The sequence below is a fragment of the Rhodnius prolixus genome, unplaced genomic scaffold (genome assembly GCF_049639745.1).
Source record: "Rhodnius prolixus isolate KJV_2025 unplaced genomic scaffold, Rpr scaffold_6, whole genome shotgun sequence".
Classification (NCBI taxonomy): domain Eukaryota; kingdom Metazoa; phylum Arthropoda; class Insecta; order Hemiptera; family Reduviidae; genus Rhodnius; species Rhodnius prolixus.
Window position 1 is genome coordinate 43,431,692 of NW_027411634.1, and position 24,731 is coordinate 43,456,422.

Here is a 24,731-nt window from a genome sequence, read left to right on the forward strand (position 1 = left end):
TTATAATGACATTAAATAATTGATCCAGCTGAGCCGCCGATGATATCTGAAGATACAGACAGAGAAGTTGTTTCTGAAGAAGGTTACTTCGCGTCTCTTGACTGTGTAGTTATCAGAGGATCGCCAACACCTCTTGTTTCATGGTGGAGAGGAAATGAATTGGTCAGTGCCTTTCAAGATTTAAAAATGCATAAAATATTTTCAATAGTGACTCCAATTTAATGGAGCTTTTTTTTTTTTGTTTTTTTTACTCCATATTATAATGTTTATGTTCCTGACGAATAGAATGTTGCATAGATTAGCTGGGCAAGAGCAAGTCACTTTAACAATATAGTAAAATAGACCTGACAAGAAGAGCCAATCACCAACGGGGGATGGTCCAAGGCATTAAAGTTTGACAATAAAAATATTCAATTTTAACGTCTTACAAATTAAGTGTTAATACTCCTAATAACTAGATGTTAACAACAAGTAATGTCAGAATTTAATAAATTAGAAATCCGTTTTGGATGCCTTGACGTCGTCAACAAAGCAATGAGGCTAGAGTTGAAAGTACATAAGAAAGAAAATGCCATAAAAGAGCAGTATTTCTTCCTCGCCTACTTTCTCCCACTACTCTCTGGGAATGATTGAAATCATACAGTTTATCTAATTTGAGTTTTCTCGGGAATATTCGTTTGGCGTTCTCCTAAAGCTAAGAAAAGTATATTATTTAAATGTGATGATTGTGATATTGATCAGTGAACTTGAAATTCCAGATCAACAGTGCATTGAGTGGGAAATATAAAGTTTTGAATAACGGAACTTTGCAAGTTATTGGTTTGGACAAGGAAGACGCAGGTCAATACCGATGTACGGCTAGCAATGAAGTCGGAGATCCGGCGCACAGAGATATCCATCTCACAGTCACAGGTAGTACTGGTTTGCTTCAGACACATTAGATATTTAAACCTGTCGTTGGTGGCACTTCTAATGCATGCTCTTGTATCATCACTTAATTGGATAGAGTGCATGTTTCAGTTCTGAATATCTAGTGCATTTAAAGCCGCAGCGCCTGCCAGTTGTTCTCTTGATTATACATACTCGACATACTTTATTGTGTGCTGGCTGTCATTCTTTTCTTTTTTTTAAAAAAAAAATAACCACTTTTCGTCACGGCATCGAACCGTCTTCTAAAATTTCTACCAGCTTGTACTTTGAGATCCTAGCTGTGATACCTCTTTCTATCTCTTAACATGGCTCTGTTCATAAAATCGCCTTTAATAATGTCTTTCCATGCGTTCCGCGTATTCCCTTCTCACTAACCCAGCATTTTCGCGAGACTCCAAATCTAACCTAGTAATGTGAAGAGGGCTCAGATGATCAAACTAACTAAATCAGCTACCTCTGCTAACTCCACCAATGTCAAGGAAATGAAGGGGAGAAGCGTGGAAAGTCATCTCACCTACCTCTTCTGATGGGTGCATCTCCTAGCAGTCATCGACAATTACTTCCAGGTATGAGGTGTTCCCCTTCTCTCAACGCCTTTCCCATATGTCAAAGATGACATATCAAATTAAGGAAGTCTGTACACCCCCTACTCAATATTACGTATAACCATTTCCTAACCATTCGCGATTCTGTATAGAATAGTACAGAATGCTCCCCTCCGTTTTAATTCAATGTTCTTTCCAAATGTTTTGAGCATGCCAATCTCCTAACTCTTAGAAGAAGAGGTGTATCAAGATCCCGGTGTGTTCAATCTTCATTTCAACTTTGTTAGCCTTCTCTTAGAGGAAATATGGAGAGGCTCGAAGGACAATTAAAGAGATTTCCTCCAAGTCAAAAATAATGAACAGCACTCTACCTAAGTAAGAAAACTATGATCCAATGTAATTAGTTCTAGAATGAATTCCCATAACAAATTAATTTTAACATAGGTTTATGTAGTGATATTTGATACTAACACAAATTTACTAACAAAAATTTAAAGAGGGAAGCCGAAGAGGACCTTCAATAATGGGAGACGATCAGGATTCTGAGGTGGTAGCTACATTGGACGGACCCACAGTATTGCGATGTTATGTGACAGGCTGGCCTCGGCCTCATGTAGCCTGGTGGCGCGGCAAGCTGGCCATCCCACTGATTTCGGACACATATCAACAGAATCGCGACAATTCTTTGCACGTACGAGCGGTCACTTTGAACAATCTTGGATATTACACTTGTCAAGCTTTTAACGGTATTGGCAGTGCAGCTTCATTTATAATCGCGTTAAAAGTTTATGGACCGATACAAACATTCGATCCTAACGATATTACTTACAATCAGTTCTTGGTGCCTGCGCCTGATGGACCATCAGTCGGACATGCGCCTCCACTGCCCGCACCTGCCCCGGATGGTAAGATTACTTATTATTTCTATCTTAATTATCTTTTCTTTACTTGGTAATAATAGTTTAATCGATTTTTTTGCGCGCTCAGTTATTTAAGATTCCATGTTTTAATGAATCCCTCAAACTGTAATGTGTGACCTTGAGCATTGAGTGGACAATTGAAAATTTACTACTTTTCACTTCCTCATATTCCTCGTGAGGAGAAAGTGATGTCATCGAGCAGATTTTCTGTTTTTTATCGCAAACATCCTTTTGAGGTCCGATCAGTACGAAGAAGTATCTACTAATTGGTAAGAGAGTTTGTGTTTATCCACAACAAACTTAAAACCAAAAATCTACACGACTCACATTCATAGTCTTCAAATTCAGAATATTTGCTTCTTAATTCTTACCAACATTATAGTTTGAAAAAAACCGTGCATTACAGTTGAACTAAGTTCTAACATTAACCTTTCTAATTCAATGTTTACAGAATAGACGACTATTAGTCATTTTCGAGAGAGTGAACTACCGGTTGAATAAAAGGGTAGAGGAATTCTCTTCAAATTCGATTTTTACAAAGATTTAAATACCTACATTAATATCCAAGAAATGAGATCGGTACTAAGAGAAAAATGCACTTTAGAGGCAGCAGTCTACTCACCTTCGCTCAGAAGTACCCTTAATCGAATTTATCGAAAAAATGTTTCCCAGCGGTAACACTCCAATAACATGCTGTAGCATACTGTAGACTGTATTCTACTGACTTTCTTCATCAGAGAGGAGATCGCGAGGCCACTGCCCTTTAAGTCGTCTAGAAGTGTTGTCTGGAAATATTCTGGAAGATAGATGTTGGTACCAATGAGGGATTGTGATGAGATTGAGTGTTAAGATGGAATTTTCTGTATCCTGTTTTATAGCAACTTGAGTACTAGGATTCCATGTAAGTCTTCTGTCAAGATAGCGGATTACGTTGACTACTGGTAAAGTAATTAAATTGTAAAAGACAGGTGGAAAAGTGATGCGTCGAAGAGTGAAAGTATTGTTTTGAGATTTTGTTTCGTTCAGTTGGATAGCCCATTTTTTGAACCATTTTTCTAAGGAGGTGAGGCGAGACTGAAGGTATGAGCTATTAATGGATCTTGGTTAGTAGATAAGATGGCAGTATCATCAGCATAGGTGAGAAGAGTAGTTTGAGGATGAGTAGGTGTGTCTGAGGAGTAGATTGTGTACAGAATGGGCCTAGAATGCTGCCTTGCGGAACTCCAGCGTCAGCATGGCTGAATGGAGAAAGAATAGTTCCTGCCTTCACTCTAAAATGTCTGTCAGTCAAGTATGATTTCAAAATGAGGAAATAGGTGGCTGGAAGGATGTTCTTGAGTTGTGTGCCACAACCGATCGAAAGCCTGCTTCACATCAAGGAACACTCCAGAACAATACTCCTTCTTCTCAAGGGAGGTGGAGATTACATCTACAACTCGAAGGCACTTCTGTATGGTGGAGGGCTGTCGCCTGAATCCAAATTGGCGATCCGGGAGAATACCAGAAGATTCAATTATTGGAAGAATACGTTTTAGCAGGAGTTATTTAAGAATCTTTCCTAGCCCTGGCAATAAGCTAATGGGACGATGTGACGTCGGGAGTTGTGGAGGTTTATTTGGCTTAGGTATCGGAAATATAATGGAAAATTTCCAAAGTAGTGGAAAGTAGGTGGTGCGCAGGGTGGCGTCGTAGATTGAGTTGCAATTTTATAAAATTATAATGTAAGTGATTTTCATTAAAAATTCCATGTTCACAGCTGTTTGTGGCTTTATCGCTTTCGATGGAATCATTTTCGGCAAAACTTTAACGAAGCGGACATTTGGGAAAGGGTATATTTAAGCTTCTCTGAACAGTGTTGTTTGAATGTTGTATAAAAATTAAAGAGTATGATTTGCTGAGTGTTAGGAGAATGCATTTTATTGGCTATTTTTCGAAGTTTTTTTTATTCACTAGACCAAAAGTCACAAAAAGTTACTTTTGAAACAATTGAAATCGAGCGATCCGTATGAATTTAAAAGAAAAAAAAATTGAAACAATTTTTTTGGTTAGAAATGATGCTTTAATTTGCATTTCAATTGGTTAACTTCTCTTTTGAATATTTAACTAAATGGTTTTTTTTTTTATAGATTTATTTCCTTTGTCAATTAGCTCAAGTTCATTAGTTGCTTATTTTTTATTTTAATATGCTTACTGGATATTAAATTACGTTTTTTGTATTGCAGTGCCTGTCTCAGCGAGTATAGAAAGTGAAAAGCATGAGTTCCCGCCGCTTAGTAAAATAACCCTGGATTGTAGAGCTTCTGGCGATCCGGCGCCAATAGTCGCTTGGTACAAGGACGGACAGCCTTTGCAGCAGAATGATGCTGTTGAAGTTAAAGGTGATCATTTATGGGTTTAATATTAATAAATGTTAAGCCATTAAACAGATAATTTCTATTAATTATACGAGTAATTCTAAAGTTAACTGAAAAAAGAGTTCTGCATCAGGCTACAGTTATCCCAATTCCTTAGTTCCCTCCTGGGCGATAGTTGCACAGTTATCCCTAACTGTCGATTCCCACAATATATTGCGGCCTGGATATTTACCTGGTGTAGAGAGCGAATATACTCTACTCAGGATTATTAGGGGTGTGTTCAGAATATATGAAAAGAGGAATAATTGAGGGAAACGGTAAATTGGCATCAGAGAGTGGTTATGCCCCTTACAGCTAGCCAGTTACCACACCTGCCTCTAAAAGCATGATAGAGTTATTTCCTCTAGAAGTGCTGAAGGACGAGAGATCTCGCTTGAGATTTCTCCTCATTCGAGATGCTGGGCTCAATGTCTTACTCATTAACACAAGAGATTGTTCCCTAAAGAATTCCGACTCATTGTGGCATTAAAGGGTGATCGTTTAGCACGGAACTGATGTATCCTACACGTTGGCAAAAGAATAATCAACGCCTTCAGAACAAAGATTTAAAGGGAGCGAAAAAAATCCTGCAGGCCCAAGGGATTTGAATTCAGAGTTCTCATCCGTTAGACGTGGTACCTTGTCTACGGCTATGTGCCTCGTCCCGTTCCCCTGGATGCACCCCGCGGAGGCGACCTATATTTTACCACAATTTTTCTGTGTTTGGGCTAAGTTTTAAAATATGACTATAAATTGAGGCTCTTGTGGTAGAGTCTCTGAATCATGAACCCACTGTGGAAGTATTGTCGAGATTAGAGAGCAAAATGATTTTGTAAGAGAAAGATTTACGGAAAACTTATTGTTTTGTTTTCTTAATTTGCCTACTGACAGTGATGTGTTATACAGGTAACATTGTGATTATCAATTCTGCCAAAACTGAAGACTCTGGCGAGTACAAATGCATAGCCAGTAACGGCCTCACCACTCATGAAGATAAAATTAGTGTCCTAGTAACAGGTGATCACATGTTTACATACTAATAAGTCATCACTAAATTTATTTATAATTATTTGCTTCTCATTTATTATTGATTACAGGCGCCCGCATTCCGCCCAACTGTACTGATAGCGAGTACTTCGCCAACTGTGCACTCATTGTGCAAGCGGATTACTGTAATCACAAGTATTACGCAAAATTCTGCTGCAAGTCATGCGTAGAGGCTGGTAAATTGTCCATTGAAAACATTCATTCTGACAGACGCAAACGAAGGGCATTACTGCCATCTAGAATGGCTAAAATAGATTCTACGCGCGAAATTGCTCGCAAATTAAGGTACAGCATTTATATTTAAAGACTTTTGGAAGAGGTTAAATTTATAGAACTTAGCAGATTTTTTATGTTTGTTTTTGAACTCTAAGGCGCATCTGTTTTCTTTGGCGCTTGGAGTTTTTCCTGTGCACTGCTGGCCTCTGGACATTGTTCTCTAGTTACATACAACAGTGTCCGACTTCGTATAGCGTTCTTCAGGATGCTCTGAGAAAAAGAAAATCTAAGGGACAGCAGCTGGATTCGAACCCGGGATCTCCTCATTGAAATCCAGTATTCGCTGACCACAGAGTTAATCCCCTCCCCCTCCCACACCTGGTTGATGTTAATATTAATAGTGGTTTATTAAGGGTAAAGGTTGTTCTTTTGTTTTGATATTCGGGGTGTTCATAGTCGCCTGACTCTACTGATTAATTAAACAGAAGCTGATATTCGAACAAGCGCTAGAATCTTGAGGCGAGTTAGGAAAGTCCCCTTCTACCATAACTTGCTGGACAATGGAATGGTACCCAAACGCCGTGACACTATCCACGACGAACTGCCACCTCAGTACATTGTCCGTGGGGAGAAGTGTGTCACAGTCTCCTTTTAAATTAAGCGATTCTCAATAGTGAATAGTCACTTGCGCTTATAATTAGGTATACTTTAAGAAGCTGTATTTTGGTAATACTCTATCAGAGGGAATTTCTAAAACGTGTCGGACACCTACTTCTCACATAGCATTTGTTATGTTCTGCTTTGTCGAATACGAGTAGATATATATAGGTGTGGAGTGATGGTTACTCGTAATTCAAAAGTCCCTCATCGCACTTATCAAGCCTTTGACCACTACAAGTGCTCTGTCCTCCCTCATTTGAGAGATCTACGTCCGCCTCCAATGAACACGTTTAATCTAACCAATAATAATAGATGCACCATGTTATCTTGAGGCTTATTCCTCATCATTTCCCACACAGCGTTGTACACCTCCGTGGTGGTGATTTAATGTAGGTTTGTTCAAATACGGTAGCTAAGCATCTACAATAAAAGAGATTCTACTGTTCCCAAGTTGAAGAATTTGTATTTGCTAAAACTTCATATGGTATTCAATTTGGAGTTTTAAATGAAAGCATATAAAATTTAAGATTAAATGCTAATAATTGCGCTATAATCTAACAATTAAACAGTAAGTCATTTCTCTGAAGCACATTAGCAGTTTTACGTTTGTTGAATTTAAAAGTGTAGTTGAGGCGGGTAGATTTGGTGTACGGTTTAAAGTTCGGACTTGTAGGAGATCCCCAGTATGAGTCCAGCTACTTTTTATTTAATTAATAACATGTTTAATATTTAGTAGTAAAGTATGAGCTTCCGCTTCAATTTTCAACGAACCTAATTTGGAAAGCCCACCTGGAAAAATAGGCAATTTCTTTACTGGAGAAGTTGATAAACTAAAAAAAGACAATTTTTTCCAGGTACGATCGAGAACCCAGGATAATAAGAAAACGAAGACAAAAACGAAATAGAAAAATGAAAAAGTTTTAAGTTTGATGCTTTGATGCTCAACGTCGAAGTTGAGTTCAGTAGCCGGATTGTGGTGTGAATATGTAAATGTGTGAATACTGTTTGTATGAAGCAAGCGATCGCGTCTCTGTTGATTCCTTGCTCACCACCATTCAGACCTGATTCGACGCTCTTCAGTTTCACGACTTTCTTTACATTCGTATAACTTTTTAAAAAGTAAATAACATATGCAGTTTCTTGTAAATAGATAACAATACGGTTGTCGGTCGGCCCGAACAGTTGGCCAGTACACACACACATATATGTATAATTAATTATGTAGTTGCTCCGATGATCACCTTCATATTATATACTGCCCAAGTTTATATATTTATTTATTTATTCAGTATAGTTAAATATAACGGATAAGTTTTGTTTTCAATAAACTTCCAGAACATGTAACTATACTGCAGTGCAGCCCTATTAGAAGTTGTGTCCTTGGACGGTTGCCTTATGGTATGTTTTCACGCTAAAACTAGTGAATCTTTACTTAAACCCAAATTAGTATACAAGGTGCAGTTAGGCAGCCATTTGTTTGTATCAGTAGAATTTGCTTCAATTGTCTTGGAGCTGCAATTCACTAAAAATAATCAGTACCGCACTTGTTTTCTTGTGATCCGGAACAAAACTAAATAGGGGCTCGTACTTTTTTATTATTTTTCACTTTTTGTTTATTGGAGACATTTTATGAAAAATATTGTTCAGATTTAGATGGCCGTTAGTACGTTTTTATAACTAGTTAACAGAAGAGCGAGCTGTGATGGTAAACTGTTTCTAACGATGTGTTTAATACAGTCATTGTTTTCTAGAGTTTATAGAATAGTGAAGTTATTTAATAAAAATTGATTCTTTGAAGTATTATGAATTCCTAACTTACATGCAGAGTTAACAGTGTTGCTGTGTTTCTTTGTTCTCAAATCCAAATTGAGAGAGGGAGTTCCAGAAATCCATTCAAACAATTGTGTAAAAAAAAAAAAATTAACTAACATAAAAATTGTTCTGTTCTGTGAAACTTATTATAGGTCAAATAATAAATTAGCAAATATTTTCTAAAATATATTCTAAAATTAATAAAATGGATTAATAATTAAACGCCTGGATCCATGCAAGCTAGTTGCGTACTGAATACAATTGCTAGATGGCCCAAGTTGCCAAAACCGGCCAAAAGAGTACTGAACATTGTTATGTATAGACTAGACCAGATTTTCACAGTATACTCCCATAACAACAATACCTAGTGCTAATAATAGACAATCGTCCGAATGCCGCTAATATGTTATTCAGATTAAATTATTTATAAACACGTGCTAACCAAGTTTGTGCCTTACCAACATTTTATGTATCGTCAAATTCCGAATATACTTCGTACATATATATAATCAAACCTACTAAATAAAAACATCACATTCGCCACTTTGTAAAATGACTTGCTGTAGTTTTTTGTATTTCTTTTTTTAAAATTGTATTTAAGTCGAGTCTTGTAAATATATAAATAAAATAAAAATTGTATAACGTAGAAATTCCCACTATATATTTGAGTTAAGTTGATCATTTACTTTACCCAGTTTTCATGCTCTACTTTCTCATCAACATAAATCTTTGTGTAAGAGAACAGATACTGCTTAGAATCATTTCAGATTCAGAGATCATGCGACAATCTGGGACTGTGGAGGGGTACCAAAAAAGGGGAGCGCGATAGATCTTTGAGGTCCCAGGCACAGTCGTCTAATATTTTGGAGAACGTATTTTTGTTTGTATAATTTATGACAAGGTTTACACATTTAAAAATATTTATCAATTATACTACACTATAAATCGCAAAATTTTATTTTATTCAACTAAAAGTTGTTTCAAACCCAAATTTCAAGAAATTACAATTAATTGTTGAAGCACAATCTCTCCACCAACAGAAATGGAATAATTATTAGTTGGCTAATTCTAAAAAGTTTCCAGACTGAAGGCCTTCAGACAGTTTTCACTCATACAAAGTTTGTGTAGACTTCCAAATGTAAAAAATGTAAGGGCGGGGCGCCTCTCCCTGGGGTTCAAGTGCGCTATTCGCAGAGAACTCCTTCCGTTATTATTTTATTTAATACGTAAAATTTTATTTTTAGCTTATTCTTCAAATAAAGAAAGGTAATACAATGATAAAGTAACCCTGCAAAGTCCACATATATTTTCGGATCAAGTTTGCAATGATAACATTATAATTTAGTTTACTATACAATTTTTTGAAATGTTTATATAAATTTTACGAACATACTTTTATGTAAGCAAATTTGTTTACAAAGGAGATGCAGTTTGATAACTTGGTTAAAAAAAAAAAAAAGTAGTAACGCAGCAGTTCAGCTCAATTGTGCGATCAAGTTCTTTCTGATTTCTTGTTCCATCTGCTGTAGTAATGTCACCTGCAACACCATCTTGGTTCATAAATCAATATATGTGGCAAACATTTCCACTTATTTCATAACTCGAAAGTGAAACATATGATACATGATTCAAGACTAAAATATCAAGTGAGAAACACTCGCATACTTGAAACAGGAACTGAAAAAAGATGGTTGACTAAAAATTAAAGGACCAGATTTTATTTTTGGTAAGGCTAGATAAAATGGACAAGGTTTGTATATTTTTTTTTTACATAAATTTACGTACCTACACAAATGAAAATGGGGGGGGAAACACTAAAAGAAACAAGAATTGCAAAAATAAGTTTAACAAAAACATTCAAACTATAAGCCCTACACAATGTACATATTTAAGTGTTTTGAACGAAGCGACAAATATTTCAAATATAAAAACAAACTTTTAAACGATAAATCTGTTAAAAATATTTTTCCAAAAGCGAGATGTATTTATAACCTTAGTATAAACCTCCTCAAAAGGAGTATCCAGGAAAAGTGTTTCAAATAAAAGTAATTTACTTGTGTGCTAAGAATTTATTGTGACAATATTTTTTAAAACCACTTTTTCGTATTCAGGGAATCACAAAGCAGTATTTCCGGTAAATAAACAGGAAATTTTGTTTTTCGAAATTTATATCTAAAAAGAGTTAATATGAAATTAAAATCGTTTTTATTTTTATTATATCAAAAAAAAGAAGTATCAACTGAATAAAGTAAAAACTCTAGGGTTAACAAATATTTAAACAGATTACCTTATCAAGAGTAGAGTGGTGATTGGAAACTAAATGGTTCTGAATTTGGTTGAGCAGCAGCTGATACTGCTTCATGGCCTCACTCAGCTCGCAAAGTATTTCGCCATACAGCTTCTGCAACATCACATTAAAAGTGTCCGGTAGGGCAGTTGTATAAGAAGTGATCGTCAAAAACTGCACGAAAATAGTGTAACGTTCAAAAACACCCAATGATGACAATTTTTTTCTTTTTTACTGTAAAAGACAAAATTCCCAAATTTTCTTTAAAATATAGGACAAATCTTTTTCAATAAGAGTAATTTTTTTGCAACTAGTAGTTCAAATAGATTTTAAGAAAAAAAATTGCCAAAAATGAGCAAAAATGGTATTTTTAAAAAATGTTCTTGTTCTTCTTCTTGATTTGTAAACAACGTAGCGCCTAAACGCGCGAACCGATTTTCATGAATGAGGTGTCATTCGATTCGGGGTCTCGACGCTGTACAACGAATGGGAGAGGAGTTAGCCCTAATTATGTAAGGCACCTCAAAAATTAATAACTCTGTAAATCTTAGCCCGATTTTGATGAAATTTGGCAAGATGAAAGGGTTAGGGCACCCCTATGTAGCATTAAAGCGACGTTCTGCACTTACAACTACTAAGGGGAAGTTTTGCCATCATTTCAAATTGTCGTCGCGACAGCCTCAATTTTTAGGGAGAAGTACTATAAAGTAATTACTGGAATCGCAGTTTATTTTTGCCTTCCTGTTTTATTCGAAACATATTCCTAAAAAAATTGTTTTTGTGGATACTTTGGGGACTCCACCTCTAGGCATTCTTTTAAAAGATCTCTCCAGTGGTAGTTACGGTTCCGACTTAACACCGTATCAGGTTATAATGAAAGTATTGCTTATTCCAAATATTAAGAAAATCTATAAAGCAGATATGTAACTTTCCAGATTGGGCAGAAAGAAAAATCTATCCAAAAGGTACATATCGTAATAAACCCATTACCGAATTGTAGAGAAAAGATGCCACTACAGCTTGATATAAATAGCAATGTTTTACTCATAATACGAGTAGCTATTGAGATATAGAAAGTTAAAATTTGTACGAGTAGGTTTTCTAATCCATCAACTTTCCAACCTTTATATCTCCTTTCGTATTGTTTAGAGTTTAATAAATCCTCTACTGTATTGTTAAGGAATGCCTGGTTTATTTCTTGTATAAATAGCAATGTTTTAGTGATAATATTTATTGAGATATAGAAGGTTAAATTTTAAATAAAGGATATGTTTTCGGTCTCGACGCTAATAGGAGAGACGTTTGCCTCTCGTAAGTAAGGTTCTAACGAAAACTATTAATTTTAATTATTCTGAAAATCTTGACCCGATTTCGATAATGTTTGCCAGGAAGTTAATGTTTTTCTACTTGATATTAATGTGATATCCTGCTCTTACACCTACTAAGGGATGTACTTCAATCATTCATATTATTGACATTTGAACTGATTTACAAGAATGATCATTGAAATTTATGTGGATATAGCTCTTGAGGATCTTGATACCTACATCATTAGAAAGTGAATTCGCCACCACTTAAGTAAGGTCCCTTTTAAAATATCTATAATCTTTGCCCAAACTTTTTTTTTTTAACGTATTGTTTAAATTTTGTTTTTATAGGTTTTTTTGGGCCCGCAACTCTAACCTTTTTTTAAAAAAAAAACTCTCCAGTGGTAGTTTCGGTTCAAATTTAATACCACATCAAGATATAAATATATTGCTTATTCCAAAAGTTCAATACATCTTAGAAAAAATCTGTAAAGCAGAATGGACAGAAAGGAAAGTCTATCCAAAAGGTACAAAAATCTCTTTAACAAAAAGTTAAGTGCAAAAGTTGATTAAACGCTAAAAGGTACACAAATCTGGTGATACCCAACATTTCATTAATATCATTTGAGTAATTTTACTGTATTAACTTTTCATTAATTAGATGTCGCATTCCCTTATACTGGCCATTTCTTTTATAATAATTTTTAGTTATAACTCAAGGAAACAATCTGCAAAAAGAAAAAGTGTCTCTGTTAAGCCTAGAGAATTCAATTGGCTATCAAAAATAGTAAATTTGTATTAAAACTGTCCGGTAGGACAGTTGTATAAGGGTTGACCATCAAAAACTGCACGAAAAAGTGTAACGTTGAAAAACACCCAACTTTGACAATTTTTTTCTCTTTTTCTATAAAAGATAAAATTCCCAAATTTTCTTTAAATCTAACTCCAAACCATCCTTTATAACTGTAATTTTTTTGCAACCACCCAGATCTAATAGGTTTCGAGAAAAAAGTTGCTGAAAATGAGCAAAAACGGCTTTTTCAAAAATTGTTGTTGTTCTTGTTCTTGTTGTTCTTCTTCTTCTTCTTGTTGTTGTTACCTTTTTTGTAAACAACGTAGCGCCTAAACGCGCAAACCGATTTTCATGAATGAGGTGTCGTTCGATTCGGAATTTTATGTAGATGTGCCTTTTGGGGGTCTCGGCCCTGTACATCGAATGGGAGAGGAGTTAGCCCCCTTTATGTAAGGCCCCCTCCAAAATTATTATTACTAATTACTCTGTAAATCTTGGCCCGATTTTGATAAAATTTGGTAGGATGATAGGGTTAGGGCTCCCCTACCTAACAATAAAGCGACGATCTGCTCTTACACTTGTTAAGGGGAAGTATAGCAATCGTTTCAAATTATCGACACGTGAACCGATTTTCATGAATGAAGTGTCATTCGAATCGAAATTTTGTACAGATTTGTACTTTAAAAGTCTCGACGCTATGCCTCATAAGGAGGGGAGTTCGCCCCACCCAAATAAGGCCCTTTCTAAAACTATTATTACCAATATTTCTACAAAGCTTAGTCCGATTTTGATAAAATTTAGCACGAAGAAGTGATTAAAGCTCCTCTATGTGGCTGTGAAGTGCTATCATGCTCTTACACCTACTAAGAGGAAGTACTGCAATCGTTAAAATTATCAATGAGTGAACCGATTTACATCAATGAATTGTCGTTCGATTCAAAATCTTTGCCTTTTAGGGAGAAGTACTGTAATCGCAGTTTATTTTTCTTGCTCCTCTTAAAAGGAAGTACTGAAATCGCAGTTTAATTTTGCTATTTACGTACAAATACCTTCCTATTTTATTCAAAACGCTTTCTCAAAAAAATGGTTATTGAGGATGGTTTGGGGACCGCAACTATAATCATTCTTTAAAAAGATCTCTCCAGTGGTAGTTACGGTTCCGATTTAACACCTTATCAGGTTATAATGATAGAATAGCTTATTCCAAATTTTAAAAAATCTGTAAAGCAGACGTAACTTTGCAAATAGACAAAAAGGAAAATCTATCCAAAAGGTACAAAAATCTCCTTAACAAAAACTTACAGTTTTAAAAGTTAAGTATAAGGGTTGATTAAACGCCAAAAGGTACACAAATCAGCAGTTCCCAACATTTCATTAATACTTCATTGATATAATTTAAGTAATTTTACTGCATTAACTTTTCCTTCACATTTTTTAGAATTTATTAGATGTCACAGACCCTTATGCTGGCCAGTTCATTCATAATATTTTTTTATTATAATTATGATAAAATGAGTGATGAATTATTCTGAGTAGTCACATATACATGCATGTTAAAGTAGAAAAAAACAAAGTTAGAGTCGGCCACTTTTTAAATTTCAATCACGGAGGATTCAAAACAATATTTCAGTCTTAAATTCGTCTTACCGAAATATTCGTGAGCACAAATAACATACATTTAATAACAAGTAGATTATTCAACAATATTTACTCATTTCTCAATTGTAATTTAATTTAGTCCCCCTAATTTTACTTATGGTAAAATACTGGAATAATTAGCTGTCCTAAAAATATGCATATCTTTATTTTCTTTATTTTATATTACATATATATAACATTGTGGGAAGAACACCTAGATTGAGAATGTAATTGAAGAAAACTATATTATTTGCGATAAAGCCAGATTATTTATTACTTATTATTACAAACGTTTGACTACAACATAAAATAACAATTACTTTAATCAAAGAATGAACTTAAACCAATGATTTTTATTTAAAAATAAAAATAAATGCATAAAATCATTGATGTAAAAAAAGTTTATGAATTTTTTAGCCTCTTATTTTTTTTATATTTTTTATAACGTTTTCTTTTTCACCTGTGATTAATAGTTTGATTATTATAGATAAATAGATATTACAGTCAATCTAAGTTAAATGGTGTGCTACTTGAGTAAATATTTTGTAGACGAAAATGGCCAGCATAAGGGTCTGTGACATCTAATAAATTCTAAAAAATGTGAAGGAAAAGTTAATGCAGTAAAATTACTTAAATTATATCAATGAAGTATTAATGAAATGTTGGGAACTGCTGATTTGTGTACCTTTTGGCGTTTAATCAACCCTTATACTTAACTTTTAAAACTGTAAGTTTTTGTTAAGGAGATATAATTTTAAAAATAGCTGAAACCCTTAAGAAATAAGTAAGCGCAATCGAATAGTTTCAAACATAGATTGAAATAAATTTTGTAGTTGTTCATAAAATTACTAAGCCAGTAAATAGCAACTCGGAAGGAAAGGGCTTTTCAGAAGCAAGTTTGGACACTTTCCATAGGCATTCGTCAAGAAATAGTCAATAAACGACCTCTTACTCAATCAGGCAGGCACCAGGTAATCCAGAGAATCAGTTTTTTGTTAGAATTACTGCTTGAACTACTTTGAATAAAAAGAGGAACATACTAACTTCTGCTCCATCATAATTCAAAATGGCGATTACACTGGTTTTATTCTTCTTCAGTGTCCAGTACCCCAAATCAAACGCGGAGCCTGCGTAAATTACTGGCAACTGTGATTCTTCTGCCTTTTGTAAAATTTCTTCTAGAATGGGTGGTATACCTGTGAACATAATCATTTGGTTTTAATCACAAATACACGCACTTACTGCTAATTCTAAATGGGTTGATGCAAAAAAAATACAGTTATAAAGGAGGGTTTGCCCTATAATTTAAAGAAAATTTGGGAATTTTATCTTTTCTAGAAAAAGAGAAAAAAATTGTCAAAGTTGGGTGTTTTTCAACGTTACGCTTTTTCGTGCAGTTTTTGACGGTCAACCCTTATACAACTGTCCTACCGGACAGTTTTAATAATTCCAATCGACACCATTAGAGATAGTGTATATGTGGAGATGGATTAAAGCATCTATTCAAAATATATAGCTTCCATCATATTGGAAAGGAAAACAAGAAATTTCTGTCTGTACTGAGAAGTAGCGAAGAGTGTCCTCAAGTGCAGAGGATATCGTTGAACTGTTCTAGGAGCATCTTTAGACAATTATATTGTCTGAAAGGTTAATAAAATTAAGTAAGAAAATAAAGTTAATAAAGTAAGGTAATGCCTACTATATTTCAGACCACCTTTACATCCAACCACCAGGTATTAAGTGTATGAAGGCGGCAAGCTAATTTTTTTTTCTTAATTTTCTCATTTAAATCATTAAATAAAATCTAAGACTTAGACCGGATATTGAATCTAGGATCACAATGCATGATAGCTTTGCTAGCCTTGCTTCTAACCGCTTCGCAAGCGTGGTACATGCTTAGGAAAAAGATAGCATAAATGTATTGAAGTGCATCTCAACTCAATCTTCGCTTTGCTGACGACTGTACTTTTCGCACAATGTTCAGTTCGAAAAGAAAATACTGGTGGTCTCATAAGTGAATCTAAAAGAGTTTTGGACGAAGACCAAAACCGTCACAATTTGAAAAGGGAATGAAATCAAACAGATAACTGATTTACAATTTTATAGATACGTAATATTTAACATAGAGCGGTATAAAAGTTGAAAACATTTCAACTCCAATCAAGATAATTTGTGACGAACAACATCTTGACTGCTTGGATTCTCAGAAACTTTCTTGCCTCATGACAGCCCCAAACATAGCGAGACAATAGTTAAAATGTATAATAATTTTTTTAAGTCAGCGAAAAATAAATAATTTATAATAGTTAAAAATTATTTGCAATTAATTGAGAACAATATGTTCAGTATGTTAGTGTTTTGGTATATCATGTGTGGGGGGCGGTAGTCTGCAGTGACTTCAGAGCGTATTAATATTTGTTAGAAATTGTAGGCTGTTTTTGGTGGGTCAATCATATTGGATGTAGGTGGTCATTGATAACGCGAAATGTTTTGTGAAACGAAGGAATCAGGAATTGGTTTTTACTATTTGGAATTTAGAAATGTCTGTTCTGGAGATCAGCCTCCAAACAGAGCTTGTAGGCAGGATGGATGACTTAATTAATTTTTAGAGGAGATATCGGAGGTACCAGAAGGGGTTGAAGGTTGTAGAAAACACAAATTTGTAATTACCATTGTCCACAGCCAGATTATTTGCCATGAACAACATCTTGACTGCTTGGATTCTCAGAAACTTTCTCGCTTCATGACAGCCGCAAACATAGCGTCTCCTTGCTTTGCTGTTGACTGGATCTCTGTAGTACATTCTGTCTTGGTAGGTCCTCAAAGTGGATATAAATTCTTCAGCTTTAGTTTTCAAACTCGATTTCAATAAGTGATTGCAATACCTTAATAAAATAAAATCCACCAAAAAAAATATATACATATATATATAAAATCGATAAAATATAAATAATAAAAACATATTTAACAATAATTAAATATAATTATTATAGTTTTTATGGCAAGGGAATATCCATCAAGGATGTTCAAAAAGTCCACATTTACGGTCCTCATACATATATATGTACCTTGAAAATCCTCAAAACTTCAATTGGTCTTAATTTGTGCGCAGTATATACTGCACTTTAGTAGCGTTCCGGGGATAGTATTGGACGTCCATTGTACCTCACTCATCAAAATGATTCATGGCATGTTCCAAACTAGAAGCTCGGTTAGTTCAATATTTACAGTTTCTAAAAACATGGCTAGCAATTTTTCTTTGAAACAAGACCACTTGAATTTATTCGATGGGGAAACATTTCCCATGAACTGATAAATGAACTGAACCAAAATAAATTCATTTTTGAACTAGAAACACTGCCTCTCACTGTTAACTGACTAATTTTCATATTGGCCTCTATTCCATAAATAATGTAGACAATGATTATGTTTTAACTTTAGGAAGAATCTTTTAAAATGCCAAATCATCAATACAGCTGAATTCACATCAATATTATTATCAATATCAAATAATATTGAAAGTAGTATTGATCATGTAGGGTCTGCTTCCCAAAAGACCCTTTCCTAAACTTGCTTACCTCCTCTCACAGACAATCTGGATCTGACACTGGAGAGATAATGAGATCTTCGGTTATTGTTAATCGCAACCAGTTGCAAAAGGGAACTAAATTAAAAGAACAGCTTTAATGTACTAACGGTCTAAACTTCTTGGTGTGTATTATAGATTTGGCTATATCAAGACTGGTTAGCAAGGTCGGTTGAGTCTCAAATTGGCCATCCTGTGTTTCATTAATCTTCATCCGTCCGACATTTGACACCAAGCCATCTATATCTTGTTCAGCAGCCATTCCAGCCAAAATTACTTGTCTTAGACGACGCATTCGTTTCATGTAATAAGATCTGGCAGGCCGATTCCTCTTCAGCTTCTCTGCTGCCCATTGGAAACCACGTTTTATACTGGTCACTTTCCGTCGCCTATGGGGTCTCTTCTTCCCCTTGTGTTTAACTGGACAATCGGAGTCCAGCTTATTGCCGCAAGCAACATTCTTAACGTGTTCTTTTAATGAACGTTTACAAGCATATTTCAATCGTTTGCGCTGATGGCGACTTGCAGCAAGATTGAGAGATATCTATAAATAACAAGAAAATCATATTAATTAACAATGTAAAATAATCGAGCTAATTTTTGAAAATGTAGTTAAGTCAGAAATGCTAAGCAATATCGCTGATTTATTCGGTGTGGAAGAATTTTTTTGTTCTTTTCACTGGTTTCGGACTTTCTTGAAACATCAAAGGTTGATCAATCGGTTTGGAATAGAGAATGATTCCTGACTTTGAGAATCTGACTCAGAGACAAGTTAGCGAGAACAGTATGAGACCTAATCACAGGCAGATGAACTCAATTTTCTACACTAAACTAATTATTCTATTCTCTGATAACGGATGAAATTCCGAACCCGGTGAAGGAAACAAAAAACTTCTGCCATTCAACAGATTTTATCCGCCAGATAAAATAAATTAAATCAAGGTAATTATCTGCAGTTTACGTTATTATTTATTTAATGTTTAATATTAGGTACACGGAACATTAAACAAAGAGTTGGCCTGCGTTTACTTTAGTATTAAGAAATAGTATTTCGTAGTGTGATCATATATTTATGTTCATAAGTACCAGTATTTTTTGTTTTGTTTGTTTTTACACTAATCTTATCATAATGAAGCCAGTTACAATACATAAACAAATTGAAAAGTATTTATTAAAATCTAAAAAAAAAAAAAAATTAAACGCTATCGGTTGATGTTCACAATTGTATAATACCTACATGATCATAAAAAAAAAGACAAAAATATTACCTTTAACATCACGTTAATATCTACTGTTAGATTTGCTTTTGATGGGGTTTTCGGTTTTTTCATTTTTGACGGTGAGATTTTCTCTTTCTTCACTTGTGAACTAGTACTATCTGAGCTTTCATCACCACATGGAGACCGTAAATTACATGCTTTGTTTTTTGATCCTTGCTTTTTAAACGAATCGGTTAGTTTGGGAAAATTACAAGTGAAGTTGTTTGAGAATCCTACTTGTGAAGGAATCACAAAATTGTGGTATAGGGAATCATTAATATTTACTGAAGAATCCTTGACATCACCAGGTGAAGGAATGTCGTTTTCAGCTCTATTCGACAGATTTACTTGCTCAACTGATCCCAGTTCGGGCCACCGTGATTGTTCTCCATCAAGATTATGATCTCCCAGCAATACTTTTTTGAAGTTCAACATCTTCTTAACATGTTACTTTTATGAAATATTCTTGTATAAATAAGAATTAATAAATAAATTAATGTGTTGTTGCACTCCGAGATTGCTTACACCTTCAGTGCTGTTATAACCTTACTCATAACCTTGTTCCTATTCAACACAAGTAGAGAATGATTGTTAGCGCGCCTCGTGTTGGCTTTTGGAACTGCAGCAAGAGACTCAACACTGGAGAATTTACCATACGCGGAACTGATCATACAATTTAATTTAAAAAAAAAATCACTTGGTCGACTGGGCAAGAAAGAATGGCAAATGTTTGAAATTGAGTTTTACCAAGAATAATCCATTTTATTAAATATTGTCTTTATGAAATGATGCGGGTGTTGACAAATATCCCGAAAACGAAAAATATCAGGAAGCTGAAACTTGATATTTCGATTGGGACTCATCTGTTGATCTGAATATAACTGAGCAATTAAAATCCCTAAACCAGAAGATCCATTTTGCTGAATGGATGTATCACCTTTTTGATACTTTTTCGTGAAAATTCAAGTGAGGGCACAACCGGGCCGGAGCCGGTTCGGCTTCTCATAAAAAAGAAACAATTGCAGTATATTGTATGATATTATTCTTACACGATGAAGGTCTAATTCCCGAGTATAAAGGAATTTCCACCTCGAGATGGCCGACCTTAATGGAAGAATTATTCACTTTTTGAGATTTTGTAAAGGAATAACTCTTAATAATTTTTATATATTTTCTGCATTGAGTATCATTCATTGCATTCATGTTATTCAATAATGTTTATTTAAAAGATTTTTAAGGGACATTAGGTTAAGGTGGTTTTAGATTCCGTCCTGAGATGAAATATTATTAAAGATGGTTAAATACGTAGCTAAAATTCCGAGTTTAACCAAATCAACACACCCAAATCAACCTAAATGAAGTGATTTTTTCATTTTTCTGGGACTTTTTCGAAAAGGCTCCTAGTATGTCCCGATATTATGTGTGTGCATACCAGTTGATATATAACTTATATTTGTATAATTTTCTATAATAATTCATTTTAGGGCATTCTAAGAAGGAAAGAAATAATTGTTACTCAAAATGCAGAGTTTGAAAAAAGTATACGAGTTAGAAATTGTAGTCAGAAAAAGTCTTGTCAGTGTTCACATCAATTTTTGATAAAAATATTATTTGCTGATCCACCTAAACACACAATGGTTTCATATAAGTCAATTGTCTCCCAAGATATGAAACGTTTGAACCAAACATCAAATTTAAAATTTCGGCCATGAGTTATGATATATAAACTTCGAGGCATACAAACAGACCAATTTTTAAAAAACACTTTTAGAACTCATGGAGAAATCGAACTCATATTTCCGGTAAAAACTGAAAATTGAATATCTGCCCAATCACAATCTATCTCTATCACGGAAAAATAGAAAATGCAGAGCTCCTCGCAGACCGATTTTGATCAAAACCTTACTGCTTTGTCTCCTGATATTGGAGGTCATAAAATATTATTATATTACAATATTTTTATCGGATACAAAGGTCACTTACCGCCACCACGCTTTTAGAATAATGAAAACTTCAAAAAACATGAATTTTAGTTATGACATTAAAAAATGTATCAAGGAAAACGGGGGGGGCGGTCTTCTTAATTCAAAACCAATTTAATTCCAATTTTTAATGGGTAACCTTTATCGGCGGTAACAAAATAATTTAATTGATACTTACTGGTTGTTTTTCCTACAAGAAAAGCTTGTCCATCTCCATAAATCTAGGGGATAGATTATTTGCAGATGGCTGATCTAGTTAGCATCTGGAAGGTGTCAAGGCTTAAGAAAATTTAATAAGTAATTAATTTCGTTCCGAAATTTAGTTTCAGTCAAATCAAGAAAATTGTATTTTGCGTTCGCCTGGCAAGCACCAGGTGCGCCATATAAGTCGCGGAGGAAATGCAGACCAATTGGTAGAAACAACTTTTTGAAGAAAGGTCCTCAAAACGGATATTTCAGTGAAAAATGAAAAAGTAAATTCTGCACGATCCTTTCTAACGCTTTCTAGTAGATAAGGGGAAAGAATCCTAAACATTTTCAAGTATTAAGGAAATATATTAAATGGACCAATCTTTAAAAGCCTTTTCGGATCATATTCAGCAAATTTGTTGAAACGCAAGTGAAGCGCCGCCCACAGGGAATTATTCAAACAAACGTGACGCGGCTGGGGAGTGTGTGCAGAGAGGTAATTAGTGAAGTGCTGGTAACAGTAGTAGGTCAGGTTACACAGCGGATAGTGTCTGACGACTTCTCCCACTGACAACGTGCCAATTCGGGCAAAGACTCCGCCAAGCAAGAAGTCGTCATGTACATTGTTAGTTCGATCAGCAACGGAGGTGGCGCCTTGCGGCGGCCGGCCCCAAAAACAGCCTCAGGCTGCGAAGCACCGAAGGACTCAGTTGCCGTCCTGTTCGGTCGGTGCAAGTGCCAGTCCCTAATCGTAACCCTTCCTTCAGCATTCTCTGTTCAGCCTCCCTTACACCACTCCGTTGATTGTACATATAACTTCTTACCCCGTTTTGTTTACCACTGTGTGTCTAGTGGGCTTCACTCACCTTCCACGTCCCCACACCTATTTAGACATAAAATACTTTACCAGGTTGGACTTTTCTCTGGTTTTTGTAAAAACTTTTTTTTTTTTTTTAAAGTAATGTAGGATATGTGATTCACGCTTGGTTTGAACAGCATTAGAGCTAATCTCCAAAAAAATCTCTCATATACCGAAGTTATGAGATAGACAGCTCACCTCACCTTTACCATAGTCTTGAAGAGAGTGTTACGAACGGTGAAAGATTTAGTTTATTGGGATCAAGAGGAGACTGTCAGCTCAGAGGGAGGGATGGGGCAGTGATTGCCCAGGATCAGAAGGACCAAAGAGAGCTTCGAGTGATGTGCCGAGTGCTCACGTGACACCAGGGAAGTGGGCACGCTGGATCCCCTCGGTACCAAATCTCGGCTAGCGGCCGGCTCCAAGAGACACGTCAAGGTAGGTTCTGACTCTTTCACTTACCTCATCATTATCCCTCAGATTTCACTTACTCCTGCTGCTCGTAACAACCACATGTCCGTTTTAAAAATTCCGTACCGGAAATTCCAGCTATAAATTCCCTGAATAAAACGAAGTATAAAAACTCCTAATTCTTACATTCCATTCGAATTCCGAATTTCAGAGACATTTTATTCTTCCTTACATTACAAAATTATGTAAACGCGCAAATAACTGTGAAAGGACTTAGAGGGAAGCGTACACCATCCCATTCCTCTTAACTGCCCGAAAATGCATTTTCACAAGAGCAAGTTATTATAAAAGTTTTGTGTATTAAAAGAGGATGTTTAAAGAGAAGGGGGAAAGCCGCTCTTAAGAAAACCTCAAGTGAAATTTAGGAAAATAGTGGTACTTCCGGCCGAACTATTCTCTTTAAAGTTTGAACTTTAGTAACCTCCTCCTCCCACCACTCGCAGAATTGAGTGGCCGTTAATAGAATATCTCTGCAGAAATGTTTCAAATTAACAACCTGAGTTTAAATAACATAGTTCGCCCACTTTGCGCAAATCTGTTCAGAGAAGTAGCTCAACTGGTGGAGAGGATTTTGTCTGCGAAGTTTAAATCTGAAACGCAAAACCAAATGAATAATAAAGGTTTCTCGGAAATGGATCTTCTTCAATTTGTGCACTAATATACATTATAATACTTTCTTCTTTTTTTTAAACTTAGATTTGATTGAGTTTACGATGAAATAATTCATTTATTTGTATCTTTTTACATTTTAAATGGCACTTCGTGAGTTTGGAGGAATTGGGAAATTTCAAGTTTAAAATGTAGTTTTTTAATTTAAGGTGCGTAAAGTTGCAAGAGGTCATTCATTATCAGTTTAAAGTTAGTTCTGGCCTCCGGAGAGTGTACTCTATTTAGAGCAAACTCTGTCCATCACCGGATATTATGCTTAGAAGAGAAAATCGAAGGGCAGCCAACAGGAAGTCCTACAGTTTTGAAGAGATTTTTGAAATTTAGGAAATTTGGTGATTTGCGCAGGAAGTGTTTTGGCCAATTTAAACAGAATTAGAGAATTTATGAGTTATTTCTCAGAGGGTTCACCATCTTAACTTACCATAATACCACTTGCTATAAAAAAGAGTTATCACCACTATCTATAGATAGTTTGGATATTGCTAAGGTTGTGTACTTTAAAAAAACTAGTGGTTGTATAAGGAAGTGCTCACTTTTGGTCCACGAAGGTAGAATGAGAAAGGTCGAAACTGTGTAAGAAGGGTGGATTACAAGCCTGGCTTATGGCATGCAATAAACCTTAATCCAGTGAAGGGTTATGGAAGGTAAATCTGTTTTAGTTAGCAGCCTCTATATTACTATTACTATAACTTTAAACGCGTCATTTTACTCATAATACACTTCTATTTCCCGTGAATGCATGCCTTCAATCTTCAATGTATTTTATTAGATGTCGTTATGAGTGTCTTTGTTTTGGCTCACAATGCATTTCGCCACGTTCAAAATTTTTAGTATACTTAAATTAAAATTAATTTATTCTTAAACTAGTGCAGAGTTAATAAAAATGTCGCCTTTCAGAGCCTGCGGTGCTCAAAGACTGTGGGCAAGTATAAGAGGCTAATTTGCGCATTTTGATTTTGTAAGTATCAGAAGTTCCGTGGCCTAATCAACATTTATTGGAAGCTTGCTGGTGATGAAAGGCTTTTGTTTATATACACCAGACTCTGGCTTTGGCAAACATAATCTTTGGTATCACTGGACGAACCTTGGTTTACATTCTAAGTCATTCAATAAATTGTCTTGAAAAGAATGTTATATATTTAAAACAAACAGCCACTTATAAAACTAT

General features: G+C 35.1%; 3 protein-coding genes across 7 annotated transcripts in view; 2 read left to right on the forward strand and 1 right to left on the reverse strand.

Moving 5' to 3' along the window:
• Positions 1-9,184, forward strand: part of Ppn (proteoglycan-like sulfated glycoprotein papilin) — a 94,891-nt gene extending 85,707 nt beyond the window's left edge. For 2 of the 4 annotated variants that reach the window (XM_074139916.1, XM_074139914.1), the window contains 7 exons: positions 29-162; positions 759-912; positions 1,973-2,380; positions 4,618-4,773; positions 5,695-5,805; positions 5,886-6,120; positions 7,566-9,184. In XM_074139916.1, the coding sequence (XP_073996017.1) occupies positions 29-162; positions 759-912; positions 1,973-2,380; positions 4,618-4,773; positions 5,695-5,805; positions 5,886-6,120; positions 7,566-7,635 (1,268 nt within the window). In that variant the 3' untranslated portion in view covers positions 7,636-9,184. The remainder of the gene's footprint in view (positions 1-28; positions 163-758; positions 913-1,972; positions 2,381-4,617; positions 4,774-5,694; positions 5,806-5,885; positions 6,121-7,565) is intronic. The other 2 variants (XM_074139918.1, XM_074139917.1) reach the window with 1 other exon arrangement.
• Positions 9,185-9,793: 609 nt separating this feature from the next.
• On the reverse strand, positions 9,794-19,967 carry Sbp2 (SECIS-binding protein 2). The gene is made up of 6 exons (XM_074139942.1): positions 19,403-19,967; positions 18,245-18,678; positions 17,219-17,433; positions 15,593-15,744; positions 10,811-10,924; positions 9,794-10,061 (listed from the first exon to the last, which is right to left on the reverse strand). The coding sequence occupies exons 1-6, from the start codon at positions 19,826-19,828 to the stop codon at positions 9,999-10,001; spliced, it is 1,404 nt and encodes a 467-aa protein (XP_073996043.1). The 5' UTR covers positions 19,829-19,967; the 3' UTR covers positions 9,794-9,998.
• A 2,218-nt stretch (positions 19,968-22,185) lies between these two features.
• The window catches only part of Trpgamma (Transient receptor potential cation channel gamma), a 141,536-nt gene continuing 138,990 nt past the window's right edge, over positions 22,186-24,731 (forward strand). For both annotated transcript variants that reach the window (XM_074139930.1, XM_074139928.1), the window contains exon 1: positions 22,186-22,861. The gene's annotated coding sequence lies outside the window, so the exon portion shown is untranslated. The remainder of the gene's footprint in view (positions 22,862-24,731) is intronic.

Bases quoted from the DNA above. Each gene is read 5' to 3' on its own strand.
- Sbp2 (XM_074139942.1), bottom strand. From the start codon at position 19,828: ATGTTGAACTTCAAAAAAGTATTGCTGGGAGATCATAATCTTGATGGA. The intron at 18,679-19,402 runs GTAATATTTTTG...TGTTATTTATAG, and splicing joins ATATTAACGTGATGTTAAAG to ATATCTCTCAATCTTGCTGC. The intron at 10,925-15,592 runs GTTAGTATGTTC...GTGATGTTGCAG, and splicing joins TGAATTATGATGGAGCAGAA to AAGCTGTATGGCGAAATACT.